The sequence below is a fragment of the Ambystoma mexicanum genome, chromosome 3q (genome assembly GCF_040938575.1).
Source record: "Ambystoma mexicanum isolate Mex_15411 chromosome 3q, UKY_AmexF1_1, whole genome shotgun sequence".
Classification (NCBI taxonomy): domain Eukaryota; kingdom Metazoa; phylum Chordata; class Amphibia; order Caudata; family Ambystomatidae; genus Ambystoma; species Ambystoma mexicanum.
In genome coordinates, this window is record NC_090926.1 from 68,592,004 (window position 1) to 68,617,212 (window position 25,209).

A 25,209-nucleotide genomic window follows, 5' to 3' on the forward strand; every position below is an offset into this window, starting at 1 on the left:
CTGGGTAGCATCAGCGTAATTGGCATAATGGACACCCGGTACATCCAAGAGATCAAGAAGTGGTCTAATGTAGATATTAAATAGGATGGTGGACAAGCAAGAGACTGGTACTCGAAAGAAAGAGTCCTATTTGAAGAGCAATAATATGCGCAGTCACCGCCCACAAAGCAGAGTGTGAGCCATAGCATACCCATTATGAGCGTGAGTCGGGGCAGCTGCAGAGGCCAAAAATAGAAGGGGGTGAGAGAGAAGCAAACCCACTCGGATAGAGTGCAGGGAGCCATAACAGCCCCCCTTCTTGTAATGTTAGCTCACACTGTACCTGGGGTAGCTGTGTCGCTGGATGCACACAATCATGACACCACACAGATGTCTTAGCTTAGGCTAGTAAGAGTGAACCTATGTGTCAGATTATAAAATGTCCCCCTCCTAGGGGCGAGGTGTGGGAGTTTGGAGACACAGTGACTGAGTAGAGAGGAGGTGGGGCAACAAGGGAATGGTACGAGTTGAATGGAAAAATCAGGAGTATGAGGAGGGATACAAGAGGCACCAGTTAGCAAAAGTCAAGATCAGTAGGGGGATGGAAGGTGGCAAGAGCAGGGAGAGGTGCAATTATGAGAAGGTTAAGACCAAGTGGCGGAAGAGTGATAGCGGTAGAAGGGCAAGACCAGGAAGAAGGAGGCAAGTAGAGAGAAGTGGTGGAGGCAGGAGAAAAGCAGACCATCAAAGGAATTAAGGCAGCAAAAAAGGTGATCGTTGTCAGTAATGTCCAAATTGCAAACCCTGCATTGGCCAAGCTATGGTGGCCACAGGCTGGAAGGTGTGCTTCGTGGTGAGAGGCATAGCCAGTGGGGTCCAAGAAGAGGAGATGCCAGGATACCGGGCATAGTTCAGGTGAGCGTCTTGTGGACCTGGGGCCAGCACCCAATAAGGCCAACACCTAAAGATCCATGAAATCTTAAGAGATAAATACCAGAGGCAGGTTAACAGGGAGACCGAATCCAGCTCTGGTGGGAATGGCAAGCCTAGCAAGGATACTGAAGAAGACAGGGTTTTCCACTGGCCCAACAGCCAGGAGTATAGGGTCTCCTTTTATGCTGATCTGTTGATATTTATGGGCGACATGAAAGTCTCTTATCCCACCGTGACTGTGTCTCAGAGATAGTGAAGCAATTACGGGCCTTGGGGTTAATTGGAATAAATCAGTCCCATTTCCAATAAAGGGTGGCGACTTGGCGATTCCCCCTGACTGCCCCTATGAGATTTCACAGACAGGCTTCCGATACCTGGGTGTTCACATTAGTCCTGGTCCCCTCGAGTTTCTCCCTTGCAATCTACATCCAATCACAGAGAGGTTTTTGCATGATGTGTGACACTGGAACACCCTCCCAACCACACTTCTGGGGAAGGTGGCGCTATTTAAGATGTTCACATTGCCCAGGTATCTATACGTCCTCAAGAATACCCCCATCCCAGTGCACCGGATGAAGTTTTCCAGGTTGGACACAGCCCTTAGGGACCTGCGGTGAAGTGGGAAGCAACCTAGGATTTCCCTGTCTACACTAAAGCATTCCATTTAGGAAGGGGGTATAGGATTGCCGAATATGCTGCATTATTACTGGGCCTCCCAAATAGTGGTGATAAATCATTGGATACACAGGGACCCACATATACCTCATGTCAGGGCTGGATGGGAGAGGTCAAGCTGATTCAAATATTGTACGCGGTGGCAATGACAGGGCTTTACCATCACCAACCCAAACATGTGGTTAAGGTTTGGGGGTCAGCACTTCGGGGCATTGGGTGGGGTGGGGTGGGAGACCGACACTGGCCCATCCTCTGTGGCAAAACTTGCTCCTGTCCGAAATCAACAAGATCAGGGTGTTTGGGACCTGGGCCCATCATGGCATTCTGACCCATGGTCAAGTATTATACTGGGAGAGTGTGGTTCCCTTTCCCACCTTACAGCTCTCCTGTGGGCTCCCAGCGGCATAGAGCTTCCATCATATCCAATTTACACATGCACTGCATGCCCAGTTCGCTAATATACAGAATGTCCCATTTTGCTCTCCTCTAGAGGCCAACATTGTAGAGCAACTGATTAATAGAAAGGTTACCTCTGTTAAGTACCATGTATCTCCTTATCACGAGAATTGATTAATCTGCAGCACAGGTGGGAGGCAGAGGTGGGGCTATAGACGGGGTGGAGGCCTAGATGTCCCCAAGGGAGGTGGCAATTTCCTCCCAGTTTTGCATGATCCAACTCAAGGTCCTACACAGAACATATTACTCATGCACACTGCTCTTTAGATGTGGTGGGCTGCCCACCAGCGATGCCTGAGATCGAGCAGATGGCACCTTTTTCCATATTTTATGGGAATGCCTGCTGATGCGCTTCTGGGAGAGAATTCTGAACAGACTGACGGTGGTGCTGGGGGAACCTGTGCCTGTTGAACCGTAACTATTGTTGCTGGGAAACTGGCACACCCAATCCTATGGTCGATACGACAAGTTGCTGATATCCACTGTGGCCATTCTAGTGAAGAGAAATATAGCGATGATGTGGGGCAACAGATATACCAGGATTTAGCAAATGGGTGGCTGATATGGATGGCTGCAGGTCCTACGAAAGACGGCTCTACAATGCACAGGGATGCCCAACCAAATTCCAGAGAAAATGGCACAAATGGGAGGAGGCTGGGTGAGGAGGACTCTTAAGTGGACGAGAGGTGTTGTTCGCCCTGTTTTTGTTTGTTCATGATCTCTACTTGCCTTGTATTCTGCTGTATGCCTGGACACTTCTGAAGTGCATCACACATGGTGCTGCTTTGGTTTTATTGGTTGTATGTTTCAACATTTAATAAAATGTGTACTATTTAAAAAAAAAAAAGGCATTAAAAGAGCTGTGTATACACAGGTGCGTGAACCCAGACAAAGGGCTTGTTCTAAAATACCAAGAAAATAGAGCCTTGGGCCAAAAGTAGGTTAAAAAAAGTGTGATATCTGGGATCTGGTCTGCAGACCCACTTCCCTTTTCGGTCCGTGGACGGGCATCCGATTGGTCTAGAGGTTGACGTAAAGTCCGGAGACATCGGACGCACCCACTGATTGGATGGTGAAAAGCGTAAGGCGAATGCCTGCCATATCGATCATCGCAGTAAAAACATATTAAAAAAGCACAACATTGCACTCCCCAAACAATCTCTGTGGAGGTGAGGGGTGATGAGGATGGGATGGGATATGGCTGTAAGAAGCCAAAAAACAGGTGTTTTTTCATCCTCGAAGTCTGTGAACAGTCCGGATGTTCGCAAACACTTCAGATGTTCGAGGGCATCTACCTATTTCTGCATTACAGGGTAGATGAAAAGCAGTTTTTGGATGGAATGTAACTTTGACGCCACGCAATGAAACTGCATGAAATCTTGGGATTTTAGTCTAAACCTGATTCCGAATGGTTTTGGAAAGTGTGGAGCTGTTTTGTCAAGAGGGAACAAAATTAGAGGGGAGTCCCAAAATATTATAAAGGCTTATAAATGTGATGCCATTTGATGAATCGGCACAAAAGTTAGCAAAACGACTTTGAAGCTAGATATATATGTTTTTGCAGAGTTTAATGGGATTTTGTCAAGGGGGGGCTACATTAGAGGGTGGGGTCTCAACATTTTTAGATGGCTTATAAGTTTGTTGCCATTTGACAAATGTGGACAAAGGTTTTCAGAAAGATTATAGACCCAACCTTGAATGTTTGTGTCAAGTCTGAATGGATGTTGTCAAGCGGGGGCCAAGTTCTATGACTAATGTATGTACATACATTTTGACACTTTTGAAAAAATAAAACTTGGGCGGATTTCCAGCAAACCCGACTAAGGAGCATTGGCAAGGACCTTAAAGCATGGTTTTGCAAATGTGCCCCTGTTTTATTTTTTGACCAGTGTCATAATGTAGGTACAACAAATAGTGATATACCTTTGGTGACTGAGGTATAGGCTGTGGCCATGGGCAGTGGCCAGATTGTCCAGGTCATGGCATAAGGTCATGACCTGGACAATCTGGCTACTGGCCATGACTACGAAGGACGACAAATGGGGTTAAAGTGGCCATGTCCACCTGGGATCGGCAGGTGGTAAAGTTATTTGAAAGTGGGATAGGTTTGAAAGGGAAAAAGAAATTGCTTGTGATAATAAGGTCCTAGGGTTCTCTCTTAGCCTTCTGCAGGCTGCCATGGAAAGGGAAGCGGGGCTCTGTACGGAGACACGCCCTCCCTTTCTATGGTGGCCATCTTGGAAAAGTTTTTTCCTTCCTACAGCGGGCGTCCCGGTGTATGAAGAAAAATCCTTTTTTTTCCCCTTATTTTTATCACTTCGGGATCTCGCATTTGGGAACCCGGGATGCCAATGGCCTTCATCCCCCATTGCAAGGGCTGGAACAGGGGATAATGGTCCGGAGCCCTCATTATCCTCCCTCGCTTCGCTTGGGCTGATAACTTGGGCTGTTGGGCCGTTATCCCCATTCCAGTCCCTGGAATGGGGAATGAACGCCACATTATTCTCATTAACAGAACACAAAGTGCAAATGGAAATCGTATTGGGCCTCATTACGAGTATGGAGGTAGCCATGCCCTTAATAAGGGCATGGCTGGCTCCATACCGGGTCCCAGTACCGGGTTCCTTCAATGAGGAATAACAGGGTCATTCCGACTTTGGAGGACCCGTTAATTCCTCCTTGAAGGATCCCATTCCCATTTGAGCCCTCATAGGGTTAAATGGGAATGGGGAGGGAGCTAATAACGTGCACATTAATAACGGCCCGTTATTAGCTCCCTGTTCCCCTCGCGGGACCCGCTAAGGACGCCTGGTTTTACCGGGTCCCGCAAAGGGAAACTCGTAATTGCGCATCCCGTAATGAACGGTGCCGGTCCCCTACCGGCACCCTTCATTACGGGAACGCAAGCCTCATAATGAGGCCCATTGAGTCTATGTACTTTACTGAGAAATGTTAAGTAGATGGAGTCTATAAGATTTAATTTTGTTCTAGTTTTTAATTGTCAAAGGTGTTTCCTAAAGGAACCTTTCTTTTGTTGTTTGTTTTTGATTGTTTTTTTTTTTTTGCAGGACAGGTTAGAACATAAGGTGGGGAGGGAAATGAGGGAAGAGGCACCAAGCACTAATATGAAGGGGCAGGTTGTCAGGGGAATATGTTGCGCGTGTGTTACTTCTATTGTAGGGGGCAGTGTTTCCCATGCTCCTTGATTACAGCTCCAAAAGCACTTTGAAAGGACCTCTCCCACTGCAGAGTGGTGTGTTGCAGTATATACCGAGGACTGTTGTCTTCAAAAGATATGGATCAACAGCCTCTTTTATTTCTCGTAAAATAGCTGGTGGGATTTTGTGTCCCACAGAAGTAGGCTGTGTGGTTACAGCATTGGTTGGGGAAGATGAGGTGGAGGAAGACAGCCTACTACTTGCTAAGAAAGCAACAACATTTCTGAGAGCATTGCGGTGGTTGGATTTGGTGTGGTGGCGCATAAAGGCGGTCCCGTAGGAGTACTTCCAGGTAGTCCCCGACTGAGTGCACTCAGTGCATTTCACTTTGGTAGCTTTAGCCTTTGGTACCTTCCCAACAGTGGTAAAGGACTGCCACACCCATGATTCTCTCTGGGTGCTAGAGGTAGACACTTCCTCTACCTCATCTTCTTGGTCCTCTTTATTGTCTTTGGAAGTACTGCGCTTTTCTTGTTGTGTAGGAGCTCCAGCTGGTGGTGGTGGATCTTGGGGAGGAGGAATGGCAATAGCTGATGCCATTTTTAAGATAAATAGCAGTTTTGCTTATATTGCTTACATTTGTGATGTTATCTTTGATGTCCTGGGTGTTCGTTTTAGCAGTGCACGGTGGTGGCGAGTTATGGTTGCTGAGTTTACCACAACTGGCGCATTTCATAGGTTTTCCGGTTTTACTGGTAACCATAATGTCCCTTTAACAAAGTTTTTTCACTGATAGATATATATATATATGATACATTACTCACTATGATAGTATTTCTGATGCTTTTATCTGCTTAGATTCACATGCTGTGCATAAACCGACAGCTAGTGGTAGCTGCAGAGTATTACAGTTTTTGTTTTTTGAAACTTGAAAAGGGACGTCGACAGGGCGTGCCAGTAATACTATCCCTTGTGTGACATCTATTGTACCCATGGTCCTTCCCGCGTCGAGTTCCCTTAGATAGTTTTGTTTCTGACATGAGGTAGCATGAAGTGTAGTGTAAGTGCAGCTGTAATAAAGCAGATGATTGCAGATCAAGCCAGAGAAACATCTATGCACCTTCTACTCCACAGGGGAGGAAGGGTGGGCGCATGTGAATCTAAGCAGATACAAGCATCAGAAATAAGATTAGAGTGAGTAATGTATCCCTTCTGAGGCTTGTGTAATCTGTTTGGATCACATGCTATGCATAGATTAGCGAGCAGTGTCTGGAGAAGGTGGTGGGTTGTGAGAAAGTACAGCGGCAAATAGATGTTTTAGCACCGCTTGTCCCACCAGTGAATCTGCTTTAGAATGTGTCAATGCAGTAGTATGGATAGAGCTTCATGTAGCTGCTTTGCAAATGGCGTCCAGCGGGACGTTTGCGAAAAAGGCCATGGTAGCTCCTGTACCCCCGGTAGAGTGAGCTCTTGGTGTGAAAGGCAGAGTTTTATTTGACAGAGTAGCAGAGCTGTATGCATATGACTAACCCTCTGGAGATGGTGTTCTATGAAATGTAGTCACTGCTATGGAGACAATAAGTTGGTCTGTCTTTCTTAGCGGTCTTGTCTTGTTTACATAGTAAGGGACCAGTCTCCTTACATTTATTGTATGGGATTTTTTCTCAGCTGAGCTTGAAGGGTTTTGAAAGAAAGCTGGTAATTTGATGGACTGATTGACATGGAACTTAGATATGAATTTAGGTGAAAGCCTAGGGTCCGTTTCTAGTACCAATTTGTCTTTGTGGATAACAAAGAAAGGGTTTTGCACTGACAACGCTTGTAGTTCACTGACTCTTCTTATGGACCTGAAAAGCCATTTTATATGTAAGATGTTTAAGGCTGGACTTGTGCCGAGGCTAAAAGGGGGTCCTATGAGCTTTGCAAGTACCACATTTAGGTCCCACCCTGAAGGCGGGTTTGAAATGGGAGGGTGGAATCTTTTTACTCCCTCCATGAATGCCTTAAAGACAGAGATTTTCCACTAGGGCACCTTGTTTTGAGAAGTGGTGTACACAGATGGAGCCGCTAGGTGAACCTTGATGGAGTTAAATACCAGCCCTGAGCCTAGTAAGTGGAGCATGTAGTGACTAGCACCATATTACAAATCTTTTCCATTTGTTAAAATAACAGTGTCTGGTGTTTGGTTTGAGGATGTCCATACACCTTTGAGGTAGTTTTCAATGGCCAAATTCTATGACTTCAAGAGCAAAGCTGCCAAGTTCATAGACTGAGGTTGTGTGTGGAACGTTGCTCACCCGTGCTGTGTAAGCATGTTGTAGGATCACAGGAGTTTGAGTGGATTGCACATCGCCAGTTTGTGTAGATGTGGAAACCAAGGTTGTCTCGCCCACATAGGAGCGACTAGGATAAGTGTCACTTGTTCCTGGGGCATTTTGTTCTCCAACCTGCTCAATAGCGGAGTCGGGGGGGGGAAAGGCATAGGCACATTTTCCTGACCAGTTCATCCACAGGGCGTTCCCCTTGGACCCGTGTTGGGGAAACCTGGATGTGAAGTCTGAGCATTGCATGTTTTGGCGAACAAGTCTAAAGGGGGGTAACCCCATAGGGAGAATTTATAGTTTATGATATTTTTGACGAGCTGTCACTCGTGGTCTTTGGGTAGAGGATCTCTGCTTAATGAGTCTGCCAGAGAATTGATTTCCCCTGGAACATGTTGCAATGTTAAGAACATGCCCCGCTTGAGTGTCCACATCCACATTTTCTGTGCTAGCCTGGACAGACTTGGAGAGTGTGTGCCCCCCTGCTTGTTAATGTAAAACATGGCAGTTGTGCTGTCCTTGAGGATTTGTACTGTCTGACCTGACAGGTGCACTTGGAAAGCTTGCAGTGCTTTGAGCACTGCTTGCAGTTCCAGAAGGTTTCTGATTTTGGGCTGTGATCTGTGTCCACAGGCCATAGGCTGTGAGGTGAAGGTAATCGGCTCCGCACCCGGTAAGTGATGCGTCTGTTGTGACAACTGCTTGCTCTGTAGTGTTGTGAATAGGTTTTCCCTTTAAAAAGTTTTTCGTTGTCCACCAGCGTAGTACTTGAACTAGGGTTAGTGAAAAAACCACTAGATCGTGCCACTTACCGCTTGCCTGAGACCACTGTTTCGCTAACTACTCTTGCATTGGACGCATGCGCAGCCGTGCATGCAGAACCATGTAAATGCATGCCATCATCCTGAGCAATCGCATTGCACATGGGGCGTCAAAGACTTATGGTTTTTCAACGTTCTGGCCTTTAAAAGGATATCGGGAATGTGTTTTTTAATTAGGTCGCTCATCTTTGAGCACTTTGTGCTTTTTCTCGAGGCTGTTGGTGCGTCTTTTGATGCCCGGTCGCCGGCGCCTTAGGACTTTACAGATTTAGACGCGCTGTTGTGACCGTGATGGCCCAGAAGACAGGGAAAGTTCACACCTCCCCTCATGGCTGCATGTGGCTTATCGGTCGGCGGCGTGGTCAACCTTCGGTCTTGGGGTTTGTGCTTGGTGTGATGTATCTTGGTAGTGCTTGAGCCGCCGGGTGTCGTCCCCGTAACAGAACCGCCGGACTGCCTGTTGGGGTCGGGGTCTTGCACGCACTAATCCGATGGATCCTGATCACCCTCTGCGTCACTCAAGACATTGATGCTGCCATCGCTGGAGGCTCCCTCGATGTCCATGGCAGCCTCGGCCTGCATGGCTTGGTGGGCCCAGCGTTTGGTATTGCAGTCCTTTATGGTTTTAGGCTTGAACAGTTTGCAAGTCTTGCTCTGTCCCTCGGCGTGGTCCCTGGGGAGACAAAGGTTGCACACCCAGTGCAATTCTTTCCAGGGAAACTTCCTATTACAGGAAGGACAACATTTAAAAGGGGTATTTTCCATGATGCATGGGGATGGCAGCCTGGCAAAATATATTGGAGTAAAGGGGAATATACATTCTCTTAATGAGACTAGAATATGAACCTCCCCCGCTCTCCCTACAGTGCAGGGCCGAGGCCTGATGGGGCCTTAAGAGGGCATAGACGAGAGGGCATAGACAAAGGATTGTATCAACAGGTGTTGCTGTCGTCAACGATTGAAACTTGACCTTGAAGCCTTCGCCAAAGGTCTTGCGGTAAACGGATATCGAAGGGACAGAAAGAGATACTAGAATTAAACTTTTCTAAATAATGATGTCAGCCAAGAAGGAACTCTGTGATATGCGTCCGACTATGAAGGCAGAAAAAAAATAATCTGAGGGTCCTCGACACGTGAAGGACCATGGGTACAGTAGACGTCACACTAGGGATAGTATTACTGGCACGTCCTGTCGACATCCCTTTTCGAGTTTCGAAAACAAAAACTGTAATACTCTGCAGCTACCACTAGATGTCAGTCTATGCATAGCATGTGATCTAAGCAGATTCCACAAGCCTCGGCAATATATATATATATATATATATACAATTCCACACTGTTTCACCAATGTGCACCAAATTCTGCACAGTCAGCTGATAGGACCCTCCGGTCATTACTGGCTACATGACATCTGGAGACCCCACCCCTTTCCCTGGATTTCAGCAAAAGTGAAAATGTGGGTGTGGGTTTGTGGTTTTGCGCATGTTCCCTATTCAATTCCACCAATCTGCACCACATTTTGCATAGTCACCTGTTAGGACCCTACGGACATTACTGACTACTTGTCATCTGAACACCCCCACCCCTTACCCCGGATTTCAGCAAAAGTGAAAATGTGTGGGATTGTGGCTTTGTGTATTTTCCTTATGCAATTCCACACTGTTTCACCAATCTGAACCAAATTTTGCACAGTCACCTGTTATGGCCCTCTGGACATTACTGTTTACGTGCCATCTGGGTATGGGTTTGTGGCTTCGTGTTTGTTCCCTATACAATTCCACACCGGTACACCAATCTGCACCAAATGTTGCACAGTCACCTCGAAGGGCCCTCCAGATATTACTGGCTAGATGGCATTTGGACACCCCACCCCTTTCCCCGAATTTCAGCAAAAATCAACATTTGTTTGTTGGTTTGTTGCTTTTGGCAAAGCGCTGTACCTTATACAATTCCACAATGTTTCACCAATCTACACCAAATTGTGCAGCGTTACCTGTACCTATGAGGAAATGAAAGCCTGTGCAATGCTGGGTATATCAGCTAGTATTATTATATCAGCTAGTATATATTATATATATATATTTGGATATCTCTGAATTTAGAACTTTCTTGTGATTTTGAATATAAAGTCCTTGTTAATAGCACAAGTCCATGTAAGAAATTATAAGTGAAAGAGATATTTTCGTCCAATTTGATAATACTTCCTGAGGGGACAGCTAAGTCACAGCTAAATACATTCCCTTATGACATGGTGAAATACATTTGGGCTATTAAAGCAAAGAGGATGATTCTAGTGGGTGTCAGTAAGTGAACAGAACCTATTACAGGCTCTGGCCTGTGTCAGCATTGCTGGGTATTTAGAATTAACCATATAGAAAGAGGAGAGGGTGGTTAAGGAAGCAGCAAAAGAAGAAGTAGCTGATGACAATTCTCCTTAAGAAGGCCTTTTCAAGATGGAGTTGGGTCCAGAAGCCTTTCCCAATACAGAACTAGATTGCTTAAAAGGTATCTAGGAGCATTGGAACGACTGAAAGGAAAGGCTTACCTTGCAGAGTTGTCCTCCCTGGGCCTGTGAAAAACAAACCAAAAGGAAGTACAAAAGTCCCAACATTTAATGCTAGCCCAGAGGGTAACTAAAAGTATTTTGGGGAATCCCGGTTTCCACGCTATGTTACTAAAAGAAGAACCAGCTGTATATGGAACTTTGTGAAAATATATTTAATATAGATTGTACTAGAACACACAATTTCACAGGGTCACTGACAGTAACCAATTATTAATTAATTCCCAGGACACATTTTATCTGTGTTTGTGAGCAGGGTGAACAAAGTGTCTCACAGATTCACATATTTTCAGGGATTGATACTACACTTCTTGACCTGTGAAGAATATAGTTTACATATTGGAATAATCCTCAATAAAGTTTTGTAAGTTTCAAAGAGGAATAGGAGATTAGTCTATCCCCGTTATTCCCATGTAAATGTCAATTTAAATAAGATATGCCATTTTTTTCAAATTACATTGCCCAGAAATAGAAGAATTCTGCCTTAAGTGGACTCATAATGCCAATTAAATTTAACTTACTTTTATATTTCAAATTTATATTCGCATGCATTTGTGACCCTTTAATGTATCAAGATATTTTTCTCTCCAAAATAAAGGCTTCCACCTTGAACCCAAGCCTTTAGTATAAGTGTAACTAAGCCACCTATATGTGCCCAAGCTAGAAATCAATGGTGTTCAACATTTCATAATGTAATCAGCCCCAAAAAAGACAGTCGATATTTTTCTGTCGCCAACACTTGTTGAAGGTTTCTGCGAAAACAACGTAAACTTTATTGTCATACAAATTGACACAATTCAAAAAGACAAAACCATTCTTTTAATACATTTTACGTTTATATTGGAGAGAGGATGTTGTTCTTTTGTCTAGAATAGTTGGGTGACGTTGTCGGCAAGTTAGGGAGCCACCTTATATTTCTTGATTTATTATTTGGAATTTAGATTTAAAGCATCCTGTTTCTTGTCAAATATTTGAGGAGTGGGCGGGTGGATGTTCATGGTGGTGGGTATTAGATCATGGATATTTCACTGTATGTAATGACACTTCGATATATTCCATAGCTAGAAGTTATTGCCGAACGTATGACCTGTTTTTCTTTTTTCCTGTCCTTTTGCCACTCACATTACCATTATATGTATTTGTATTATGACTATAATGTCTTTATATATGTAATATGTATAAGGATTGATGTTTTTTTATAAATCTGGTATCAATCTTTGTGTTATGTCACTATGTCGACAGCTGAACACTACCACTGAAAAGGCGGACAAGTTAGTTGCCATTTAACCCCACTAATCAAGGGGATACACAACAGGATTTTTAAGCATTGGGGGAGGGAGAGATGAGCGAGTACAGGTGTGGTACCCCATTAAAATAAAATACAAACAGGAACACCATCCGCAGAATTTTCACCAGCAGCATTACACTGCCAACATAAACACATAGAGCCATTCATCTTAATAAATTTAACTGAAACTGTTTAAGGTTGGACCAATCTCTTTCACCACCAAGGCTAATGTCTAAGATTACTTTTGAAAGCAATTGGATCCATAGGAATACACTTACATATCACAGATAGTCTTCATATGAAAGACAGAGTTAAATGTCTTTCTTTTGGCATTTGTTACCACTACATCATCTAGAGAGGCTCATTCTGCTATACATGGCAACATCTAGTGGGTGATGGCAAATTAAAGGTTATGTCTCTGTGATTAATGTTAAATGTATGGTTAGCACTGGAAACAAACCTAGCTTTGTCTTTTCCAAACGTTAACGAGCACAGCTCCACTCTTGCACATATCTAAATTCATTTTTTCCAGCAGGATCTTATAAGGTTTATTTTTTCAAACAAATCTTGCTGTTAAGCACTAAATCACTTTAACAAAAGGGCAGAGGGATTAGGCTTGAAGCACAGCTAACCTTTGGGAAAGGATAACCCTTATCGACTCTCGTCTCCTCGATGGGGAAACAAAATGGACCATTGGGCAGTGACATGCATAATGGCATTCTAATTTTTTCTCTGCAAGATGAAAACCTTTCTGACAGATTTTTAAGTCCACTAAGGTTCTGTATAATTGAAAATATAATACCTTATAAATTATACTCACACAAATCTGCTTTCACAGTCGAAACCAGAATCCTGTTGTGGCATATGGCGTGAGTAAATTGCTTCAGGATTTGTTCAACTAACAAAGGGTTAACCAGTATCCCTATCATCTCCCTGTCTAAGACAACCCCCTTTGGATGCTAGCTCATTCCTTTAGATTGGAACACTAGATGCTTAACAGAGGACTGACAAAAGTTAAGAAGTCCCTCTCGCAATACAGGTCAGTGTACAGTATAACGCTTTTATCTCCATTCAGCCCTGTAGAAAGGGTTCTCAGTCAAGGGACAGCCCCACAACAAAGTTAAGAAGAAACTTTGCATGGTCAATACAGCTGCACAACAATATAGTAGTGTTGTTGGCTGACCAGCCTCCCAAATAAATACTACTTGACTTCAAAATATTAGACATTAAAGGACACTTGGATTCAAATTGATCAGTTAATTTGATTGCATACTTTTAGTAGGTATAGGTAATTGCACAGAAATGGCATTTCTCAATTTCGTGACAGTGGAACTGTAGGCCTCAAAAAAGGAAAGGGGCTAAGCAAACCAGATAAAATGTTCAACAAAACAAGAATAGGGTTGCATTTAGGCTGTGTGACTCACAGTCGCTTTATTTTGGCAAAAATAGGTTGGTATTTACATCATCTGAAATTAATAATTCACTCTGGTTAAACCTGGTCTAAATGAGTTCAGAGAAAAAGGTCTTTAGGTTCCCAGTCATTTAATCGAATTCAGCAATACAACGGTGGTGGTAAAACGTTTAAACTACCTCCAATAACTTTTTTCTCAAGTGGAATATATATATTGAATATCCTATTCATGTACAATGTTAACAATAATACTTTCCGTTACTATTGGATTAAATAAACAACATTCAATAATAATATTAAAAAAAAATTAGCACAATCAATAAAAACCTTTACAGAATGATACATTTAGTATTTCAATCCATTTCCCCAATTAGCAAGCCATTCACACTCCTTTGAGGTACAGTTAATTATATTACATTATGTTTTGTTTAGCAATAATATTGCATCCAATGTCATGATACTGATCAAATTGAGAAAATCCCCTGAACATAGTTTGCAGGCCTGAATCTTTAATTTCACAGTGCCTTAACATTACCAACTAGTGCTGAACAGCATGGAGGCTCTGCAGATGCAACTCATGGCCTCAATCTGGCCAAATCAAATTGTAGCATCACACTGGGGGCTCCACTGAGACAAGGAGGCAACTTAGGGTATCTCCTTGGCGAATCTGCCGTAGTGGAAAACCTTATAGCATCACTCTGGCACTCCACTGGGGCCATAAACATATGCCATCACTCTGTGGTCTCTGCTGCTGTAAAATAACTCATGGCATCTTGCTTTTATAAGTGGCATTAAGCTTTCGAGTGCGCTAAGAAGCCATCACACACTATTCATTCCTCAGCTCCAAAAAAAGAGACTGCAGGCACTTGGCTCATACAACATTTCAGAAATTTGCTGTCATTCACAGGGCAAGAACGGTGACACCGGGCTCCAAGACCTGCCTCAATTTCAAAGAAAGAACTAGCTCTAAGGAGCTCATCAGCACGTTTGTCTGCCGATCACTAGTGTTAACAATACTGTATCAGCCATCATTTATACATTTATCCAACTTTGCAAATATCAAATAACCTCGTTTTTCCTATAAAAGCCATTTTTTGTGTAACTTCTTTTTTATTAACCTTTTCATATTTAAGCAACAGCAATAAACAATGTTCCGAACCAGTCGCGTTTCAAAGGTCCCCGTCCTCCCAACTACCCCGTGTTTTCTTCCCACCTCCCCCATATTTTCAAGTATTTCCCTTGCATCCCTCTTGCCTGATACATTATGTTTTCCATGCACCAGCAATGGTCCATACCCACCTCCCAATTCGCCACTGTCAGCATGTCTCCGGATCCCCTCTTGCGCGCCAAGTTCCTTTTAACCACCATCGCTGCAAATGCGATGGACTTGCCTTGCCATCTGGTCCCCTTACATTATCTGCTAGTGGGCAAGAGCAGCATTTTGGGGTCTTTAGGCACTGCTCTGCCTAGGTTCCTGGTCATCCTGCCAATTACCCTGTCCCACAGGGCCGAGATCAACCGGCACTCCCACAGCAGGTGACAGAAAGTGCCCACCGCCTCCCTGCACTAAAGGCACATGTCGGACTCAGCCCTGCCCATCCCGTGGAGCCTGTCCTTGGAGTAATACACCCTATGTAGAATGTTATATTGGAACCATCCCATCCGTGGGCATATATTTACCTCCCTGGCCGCCGCCATTGCTTTCACCGAGTCCCCACTTTCCAGGGGGCCTAGGTCCCTCTATAGAAGCCATTTTAATGAGGGGAAGTGTGGGCTTACACTTACCAGTGCCCCTTTAGTGGCAGAGAAGTGGATTTATATGACTTAATATTAATCTGTAGTCTCCCATTTCTTTCTGGAATGTACCAGGTTAAGCAAATTTATGTTGCTTTTCTCTCTTTTTACTAAGTGCCCTGGCCAGTTACTGGGATCTGCAAGTAGGTCAGTGGCAGACTGCTAGACACATTCCCTTCCTTTCAGAGCTGGGAAAAATACATCTTGGGGTCCAAAGATGAACTGATCCTGGGTTCCTTTTGTTCTATGTGCAGTGTGCTTCAGCTCGAAATGCAGGAGCAAGTGCTGTTGTCTGGACTGTGAGGAGAAATAAGGGCAAAATGATGTGTGTGAATGGTAAGGAGTGAACATCTCTTTTTTAAATCAACACATAAAAATAAATGCTAATTTAGAAAGATCGCTTGTGGACCGCTCGAGGCGGTCTTTCTAAATAGAACGGTCACACCCGGGATGCATACAAATGCGGGCAGGGCTGACAGGCAGCGAGCGGGCAGAAAGTGGGAAGACAGAGACGTCTCGGGTAGGTGTTTTTTTAAATGTTGTGTGTGTATCTGTTGCAGAGGAGGGAGAATGTTTGTGGTGGGTAAATATGTAAACATGTGCATGTGTGTTTGCATGTTTGTGTATCAGAATCAGTGTGTCTGTGCTGGGGGAATGATTTGCAGGGGAAGCAGACGGCAGGGGGTTTCTGTGAGAACCCACCAGTGTGGGTGAAGATAGGGGTGGCCAGTTGAACAGCTTGCCTGGTGGTTGGGCGGGGGGGTGGACCGCCCAAAAGTTTGACATATACAGTTTTTGAAGGCAGCTATATTCCATGGAACCGTGTGAATGCCTATGTGTAGCTGCGATTACATCTTTCATAGAGGTGCTACAAGCTGTTGTTCACATGAGAAACAGTCTTCTGCATCAGTTAACAAATAGAGGTTGGAGAGCCTAAGCAGTGTTGTAGTTTGGAAACTAGAGCATACGGAGAGGCAGGCAAAAACAACAAAAGCACAGCACAGCAAATGTAAAGCCATCTTGACCAAAAAAGGATGAATTCAGCCTGGTAAACCAGCATGGCTCTAGAGAAATAAAGGCATAATGTGTACAAGAATTTCAATCTGCACCCTATACCACAACAAACCAAGGTCTCTCTCTGATCCAGAAGTTTTTGCCACCTGCCTCAGGGTAATAAGGAGCATTAACCCATATTGACCAGCCATAAGAAGTCCCAGAAGGGATCAGACCATCAACATGTCGAAATCCACCATGTACCTGTCCAGCTTGAATTGACCTGGGTACGAGAAAAGGCATGTGGTAAAGAGCTGGGCTATTGGAGGATCTGATATCAGGGAAATAATATGTTATAACTAATCTAATGTAATTACAAAACTACTGAGGCATAATCAGAGGCTCATACCTTTGGATCAGGCATCTGAAGATTTACAGGGAAGAACCACCAATATGGAAACTAAGTTGTTGGCATAGCGTTACCAAAAGAAATGTCTCGCTCATTAGATCGATTTCACCTCAACCACGAGTCGCAGAAACTTTGAAGTGGTAGAACTTCGAAATAATGAGGATTACCAGGGACTGGTGACAAAAATAACGAATGACCGCTTGATTGGCTTTTCAATTGAATATCAATTCTGGCGCCTATGTGCCGGGGTGTAATGAACATTAACAAAGTGGATGCTCCATGTGTGATTGACCATCGAAAGGTATATGAAACAAAATGTAGAGAGGACCGATGAGTGAGGGTGTAGCTGCACAAAAGTGGTGCTGCTTGTAAAGCTATTATGTATTATTTTTTTAACAGGAGATTGTAATGTAGAAACCTTGAGCTCTGACTCCCCGGATGAAGTTCTGAATCAAAGGTTGGTGGAAGGAGCAAAACATGTTGGGTGAGGTTAGGATGCCGTTTTAGAATATGTAGTGATCTGTGCTATGAGGAGCAATTGCCACCGTACAAGGTGGACATTGGATGATTGTTACACATGCAAAATCAAGATTGATCCATGATTTAGGTGGAATCTGATTTATTATGTTGTTGTATGTCTATTTATGCTTGATTGGGGTGAGTAAAACTCAGATAAGAATGAATGTGTGCCTTATGTATATGTTTTACATTGCTGGAATCAAATAATATGTATTTTTGTACCTCACAAACGTATGTTGTTGAGATTTGAATTGTAATGCCTTATGATGGCAACATGGTTGCAAATCCAGTAGTCTTACATCATTTTAACAAATAATCAAGTTGCACTGACAATACAACAAAAGAAAAGAACGTTTGACCAGAGCACGAGTGAATGGAATTTTGTGTTATAGTATATTATGGCATAAATAACTTCTCAATAAACTTGTTAAATTGGTCGAAGATGTTTGTCTTTTTAAGAGGGTGATTGATTATCCTGTTACTGTGATTTTAGATTTTTCTGACCAACCATGTCACATCAATGATAATGAACGTGAAAATGAACTGCTATGGAACATTGTCTGAGGTAGTCATTAAACACTGGGGAAAGCAGTGGTGTCTGTTGGCCCCTACACTCTCCAATTTATATCTGGCTGATTTAGTTGATTACCTGGAAGATGCCAAGATCTTCTCTCCAAAAAATAGGGGCAACTCACATAAGCTGACAAGCATATGACGACGATGTGCGTTTTATCATTCATACGCCAGCATGCTCAGAAGTGCGACCAAATTATGTGAGTTTGCAAGGGCAACAATCTCCAAATCAACTGTGAGAAAACCACATTTATGAAGAATGGTAGAAACAAAGATGGTAGGTTAGTGATTAAAGTGGGGTCTGAGTGTATACAACGAGCTCCCTCTTATGTGAACTTAGGCCATTCCGTTATGGACAAGGGCAATAGTACATAACTAATTGCAAGTAAGCAATCTAAAGCTATATCCCTGATGATTGCAATTAAGAGATTTACCTGTAACACTGTGGGGTACAGTTTAGATGGAGTCCATCTGGCCTATAAACCGTGTCTTACTACCATGGTATAATACGGGCCAGTTATAAATGATGATGTATGATTAATTGGAAGGCTTAATATGGAGAATAATATTGGGCCTCTTGCAGGGATTCCTGGTTAAAGCTGTTGGCTTAGAAATGGGACTGACTTCTATATCAACCGCTGTATTAGTGAAAAGGAACATGTTGTACATAAAGATAATGTCGGGCCTGACGTGTCCTCCGTTACAAATACTGGCTGAGGCTATTACAGGGAATCGCAGTAGTGGATTAAGAACATTTAAAAATCGCTGTAAGCAAAACTTTGATATGATCGGTTGGTCCCCGAAATGGGAACATGGTTAGACGACAGGAAATTAAAATAAGGGCCCTAGAGTGGGGCTTCATGAAGTCAGAGGAGCACCTAGCCAGTCTCAAGAGTTTCCAGGAATTTGGATGATTATATAGGAAATTCCTGACCCCAGCCAGGTACTTAGTCATCCATCGCTCACAGGTGCACCATAGAATAATAATGGAGAGGGTGAACTGTCTTTGCCATTTATGTAATGGTGATTGAAACCAACTGACACATTATAACGCAGTGCCCTGAATTGGTGAATTGTTATGAAATGCACTGCGTTTGTTTTGTAGTTGATGCCAGCTGTGTACAAGGGGACACATTCTGGGCGCGTTGTTTAGAATGCAGAAGCCTGTTGCTACTGTTGGCATTGACCAGGCTATGGCTATGTGTATTTAAAGTCCTCAATGCTATAGAAGGGGTTCCAGCACAGGAATGATGGTACCATAATGTTTAGGAATGTCTGGTAATTATTGAGTATGTATGTAGGTTTGGAAGAGTGTGCATTTCTTAGTATGTGATGAATCATTTAGATGTTTGATATATTTATTTTATGGTGATATGTTCTTAGTGTGGAGAGTTATGATTTAATGAACCACAAATAAATAAATAAAAAGAAACAATGTGAAACCATGTTTTTCTTAAGGAGGCAAATATGTGGTCAATTAAGATGAGATGCAACTCTATTAGTTCGCATAAATGATCTGGCATGATCCACCACATCTGGCATGGAGTTGCCAGGTTCCAGGCTGTCCTGACTAAAGTTAAAAAATCTTGCAGTGTGGTGTTACTGCTCTGATGGTTCCCCACTGCTTAATGTTCTCCCTAGGGAGTTTAACAAATACTTGGAACCTGTTGGTGCACTTCTCGCCAATCCCTACCTTTGTAATGCGTTTGCATTAACGGCATGCAATAGCATTCTAACCTATCTGCAAATCTCGGCCATCGTGGTCTTTTAAGTCTTAGCACCATGGGCTGGAAAGCATATTATCTCTTCCTGAAAATGATTTCTTTTAAAATGTAGCATCTCAATATTTCATCCAGAAATACAATTTGAACTTTGCTTTGTGGGATGTTAAAATCTTTCTAATTGGATAAAACTCATCTGTTACTCCCCAAGCCAGCTGCTATATATCTGTGTAACTCCAAAAAGCATTTGCTTATACATACTAAATTCAAACTTTCCACAAATCGACATAAAAGAGGCAATATATTAGCTTTATAATGCAGTGCCACGAAGACTGTCCTCCCCAAGCCCCTGTATTTCAGGCATCTCCTTATGTATAAAGGCAATAGCACTCAGGCTTTAGAAAACATTGAAATACATACAATTATACATTTGTTTTTGCTTACTGTGAGATACTCCTTTTTATAATAGACAACAGATTCTGAAAAGGTCAGTTTCTGGAACAGTACAAACGTCTGTTATTAAAGAAAAATAATGAAAAAATATGGATGTATAACTGGCTGGGTAATAGTATAACATGTATATGAAAGGGTTCATATACCCATTACCTCGTCCAAAAATATAGCTGTATTTAGTATCTAGCTGAAGCCATACAAGTATTGCTTACTCTCAACACTACACTAATCCATATCCCGCTTTACGTTTCAGTGGGTGGAATGATTTAAATATCTAATTTTTCCATTTCCAATATCAAGAGAAAGTGACGTCCACAACAAGAGATACAGAAACTGCCCTTGAGAAATTCTGGGACAAATACCCTATATCAGTCTAATCTTAACAGAACAAAAATGAGGGTAGCTTTTATATAACCCACCCAAAAACTAAGAACACATAACACATTATTGGAATGATTACCTTGTCAGAACGACAGTATTATCTTCATCGTTTTAAACATAAAAGGGTATTTCTGTATTATGACCTGGACGACAGCTAGCCAATAATGTACCTAGATTAAACTAAATCTATACAAATGCTAATATACAAGGACTTTGCAAGCATGAGCTTTTAGACAGTTAGAAGCTAAGCTTCTGGAAGATGCTTCTTACATTAACTACTTGCCATTCAAATTCTAATGCAACCATTGAGAGTTACCAATGAACAAAAGACTTAAGAAAATGCAGGAGTAAGAAAGATCTATGCAGGGAAGTGATTTAAGTTTCCATCTGCTAAAGAATATCTTCTTTATGTGTAGGATGAAATCTTGCCTGAATTTACATCCATGCTATTTTTAAATAATTAATGAAAAGTAAAAACATGTGGGAAGCATGGTGGGGAACGCCATGGATGACGCAAGGCACCAAGGAAATTGGTGAATATAAGAAAAAACTGTGAAAAGATCATATAGTGTGCCAGTAGATAAAATGGTACCAGACACAGTGGAGAATACATATTGGCAGAATGTGACTATCTAATCTATAAAATGCTGGGTGCCGGAGAAGGACGTAAAAAATGTTGGTGGACGGGCAATATGGAGGGTCGAATTATGAACTCATTTCCTTTGATCCTCGCTTTAAGGCCTTTCTACATATAAATACTTTGGATTTCCAAAATGGTTGATTCTCTAATCTTCATTCGAAAATTGACCAGAACTTTGTTACATGGTTGTATCATATGAATGTAAGCATAACTTGTGAAACTGATTACTCAAATGCCGTTATTGGTTGATCATGTAGTATAAGTATTTACAGATGTAAATTCCAAAAAGAAGAGGTAACTGTGCAGGTGGAAATCTAAGATCAAACAGAAAGGTGAAATGCAAAATGTTCAAACATGGAGCGAGAACACTTAGGGTAACAGACGCCCAGGTACGGAGAAATGTATCAATAAGCATAAAAGCTCAACAAATATTGCAACCCTAAGAATACGTGTCTGTTGTGTTCAGTCTACCGGTATCTATCCAACACAATCTGAGACTAGCATAACTTGGACTAATGTTGCTCTATATATCAAAAACGATATAAATGTCATAAACCATATTGGGAAAAACAACTTCAATTTGTTTTTACAATGTATAATTCTGCAAGAGAACCACATAGAACATTTTGTACTTGACTGCTTAACCACCCAGGCTTTAAGTTGTGAGTCAACGGTTCTATTTTCCTATGGCATAAACGTAACCCTGTCACTTAAGTATGATACTCAGTTTGTTACCTACAACTTAGAACACTTATAATAAGGGCCCGTGAATCACAACAAACTAGGTAGTATTATCACGTAAATAGTAATGTAGCCCATTGTATGTCTCCTCACTGCTTCTACATGGGAGCAGGTCACTTTAAAAAGGGTAGATGTATCACGATAAGCCTTGCCACAGCTCGTGTCAGGGGGAAAGAAACATGGCAACGGGGGTGGACCACGTGTAGTAGGGAAGCCTTGTGACCTGTTCCCAGGCCCCAAAAGGCAACTTCGAGAGCCTAAAGTCCAACCCTCCATGGCAGGAAGGCAAAGGCCTACACTGGAAGTGATGTATAGGAGGACAGGGGTGGGAGCCCAGAGAACGGTGAAGAGGAGACACAAAGGGAAAGGAGCATTAGAATAGGAGGCAGGGGGGGGTGAGTGTTAGGAGCCTTGCTGTAAGAAGCCGGACCTGCAGCATGATAAGCTGACCCACGGTAGGGTGAACCCATACCCTCCTACATATCATTTGCTCATGCTAATTATTGACTTTCAAAGTATATCATCTAATAAACACGCGTTGCTGGAGAACTGTCATGCACACGCAATGCTTTGTAAGGTTTATCTAAAATTGTATCACACATATGGGCCTCTTAATTGTGAAACCTGCTGACAAATGTGGATACACTGCAAGCACCTGTTTTCTTGTGTAATCAATAACATATCTGCACTGGGAGCATAAACCCACTCTCATCCCCAGGGTTAATGTCTCCAGGTCTAGATCCATTGTTCTGGATAGAGCTCTACCCGCATCGACCCTCACTCTTGAGTCTAGGTATGGTTTGTTTGATGCCTTATTTCTGCAGTACCTATAGCATGAAGTGAGTGTTAATTTGGAGTCACAGTCTTCAAGCCAACTTCAATGTTGACTTCCTGCGATGTCAGGAATGAGTATTTCAGTATTCACCAAGGCATGCTTGCTTTGTTCTCTGCAACAAATCAGTTTATTTCTTCTGATCAAAGAATTTTTCACATTATGTAAATCTGTCTATATATATATGTACACATATGTCTGTTTGGGGGATCGTTTCTGAAAGGTGGCGCCCCTCACATGAACAATTCCTCCCAGTTAAGTGGTTTGGCGTTTACCATGTGCTTTTTCATATGTTTATTTAGGTTTTCTCTCCAGCTGAAGGTTTTCTCACACTCTGAGCATTGGTAAGGTCTCTCTCCTGTGTGAGATCTCTGGTGTCCAGTAAGGTGGTGCTTCCGACTGAAGCTCTTGTCACACACAGTGCAATGATAAGGTCTCTCTCCCGAATGAATTCTCTGGTGCCTTGTAAGATCTTGGTTCGTCCTGAAATTATTCCCGCATTCTGCACATGCGAATGGTCTGGCAACCGACAGTGTGTTTTGCTGGCATGAAAGACTATTTGCATCCGACAGATTGCTGTCGCAGCCATGCACTATATCTGCTTTCTCCAGTTTGGGCGGATCCGGACAAAATGTGGAATGTCCTGGATGAACTGAACCACTTTCACACTGAGAAGCTCCTTTCTGATCTCCAGGACTTGCTGATGACAGCAGAATTTCTGGGTCTGTGTCCTTTGCCGCTCCTTTGAACTTCTCCTCTTTTACTTTCCCATTCAAACCTTTGCATGTGCGTGTTCTCTTCGTTTGTGCAACAGTGGAACCGAACTTTCTTTTCCTTTTTGTGCTTTCCTCACCTGCAGGAATACAAACAAAAATAAGGCATCATTCAAACAAATAAATCGTACAGAAACACAATGTTGGGTTAGCTTAATATATTACTGTGCAGATGAACTGCCTATTGAAACTCCTAAAGTACTGCAGCCCCTATTCGGTTCAAGAGATAAGGCATGAAAGTACATCATTCTAACAAGATAATACATTCTTTTACCCAGGATAACAATGAAACTGAATTCAACAAACACCATGCTGTCGCATATAAGTCATCAATTAGACGGAATAATGAACTTGTATTTTGTTTATTTGTACAGCGCACCAAGCCCTGAGGCATCTGGGCGCAATGTGAACTAACCAGCCCAGCTGACGTGCACAACCTTTTGAGGAACCTTTCAACAGTTTCATCTGCTGTGAAATAAATCGAAAATGCTACAAAATACTAATAGTTCCTGGACAACAATGTCTTCTAACCACCACTCCCCTAACATGAGGAGCAAGCATATTCATGTACACCGCCTAACACATATGTGACTATGATAGACAACGCACCTTGCCGTACCGCAACCGAAGACTGCACCCAGCTACGGCTCTCTTTACAGCAATGCCCTCAACGAAGGACTCCCGTTGTACTCCCTAGAGCCCCTGAGAAGTGTCCTACACAAGGCCGCACCCCTCATCAAGGGTCTACGCAGATACGACTGCATCCTCCCGGCACTCATCGACCTTCACTGGCTCCCACTGCACGCACAAATCTCCCCCCGTGCCACCTGGCTAATTAGATGCCACCTGCCCCTCTCCTCCCCACCCCTCTGTTCAGCTGTACACCTCCTCTGTACCCCTTTGCATCCTACCCCACTGCTGTATATCTGTTCTGTTGTTACCTCTAAAAAAGTGCTCTGTTATGCATCTGTACTCTTCTATACCTCTGTAAAGCGCTCTGTTATGTATCTGTATTGTTGTATACCTCTGTATGTGCTTTTCAAAGCTAGGTCTGCACTCAATGAATTCCATAATAATAATAATAATAATAAGAAGAAGAAAGGGTCCCCTATACACTGTATTTCTACCGCAACACCTTCCACAAGGCTGGGACTGTGAAAAAAGCAGGGAGGGTCACTCACACTATTGCCAGCCTAAACCATAACACTACTTCCCCACTACTGTGCCATCGCATCTGCCCATCCCAACACTTTCACAGCATACCAATACTATCCACTCTCCACCCTCTGTGCTTCAATTGTGATGGTAAACAGCTCCTTGGAGCCCCCACCCTACAGTACACGTGTTTCTGCCCCAAATGACTACCGACTCCCTTCTGCTCCACACCCTGTTTCAGTTGCCTAAAGCCATTGAGGGCCTGGGCTCCTGCCCCAACCTCCCTGATGTTGCAGACCACTGTGCTCTACACAGGCTACCAACAACTGGCCGAAGACACTCAACCCTCTGGGACTTTCCACTACAATATTCAAACCAGAGTGGTGCTGGGCTTTAAATATTCACTTTCACTTAATCTTACCGCCTCATATCGCAAGCATGTCCACTAGCAAGCTTTGCAATCCCTCATACATGCCCCCTCCTCAGGAAAAAAATAATAGAATATTGCAGAATGTTGGTTCAGGCCTTGGTTCCATCAAACAGATCTTGTTGTTCTTTGGAAATGAGCCTAAGACGACGACCACATCGAATATGTGATCGTAGACCTAATTTCTGGAGGT

At 43.0% G+C, this 25,209-nt stretch overlaps 2 protein-coding genes across 2 annotated transcripts in view; one reads left to right on the plus strand and one right to left on the minus strand.

The window, feature by feature from the left end:
• LOC138582142 (zinc finger protein 154-like) overlaps window positions 1–25,209 on the plus strand; it is a 210,961-nt gene that overhangs the window by 174,776 nt on the left and 10,976 nt on the right. The gene's annotated exons all lie outside the window — the stretch shown is intronic.
• LOC138582140 (zinc finger protein 282-like) overlaps window positions 13,595–25,209 on the minus strand; it is a 120,975-nt gene continuing 109,360 nt past the window's right edge. The window contains exon 8 of the mRNA XM_069653156.1: window positions 13,595–23,514. Coding sequence (XP_069509257.1) covers window positions 22,895–23,514 — 620 coding nt within the window. The 3' untranslated portion in view covers window positions 13,595–22,894. The remainder of the gene's footprint in view (window positions 23,515–25,209) is intronic.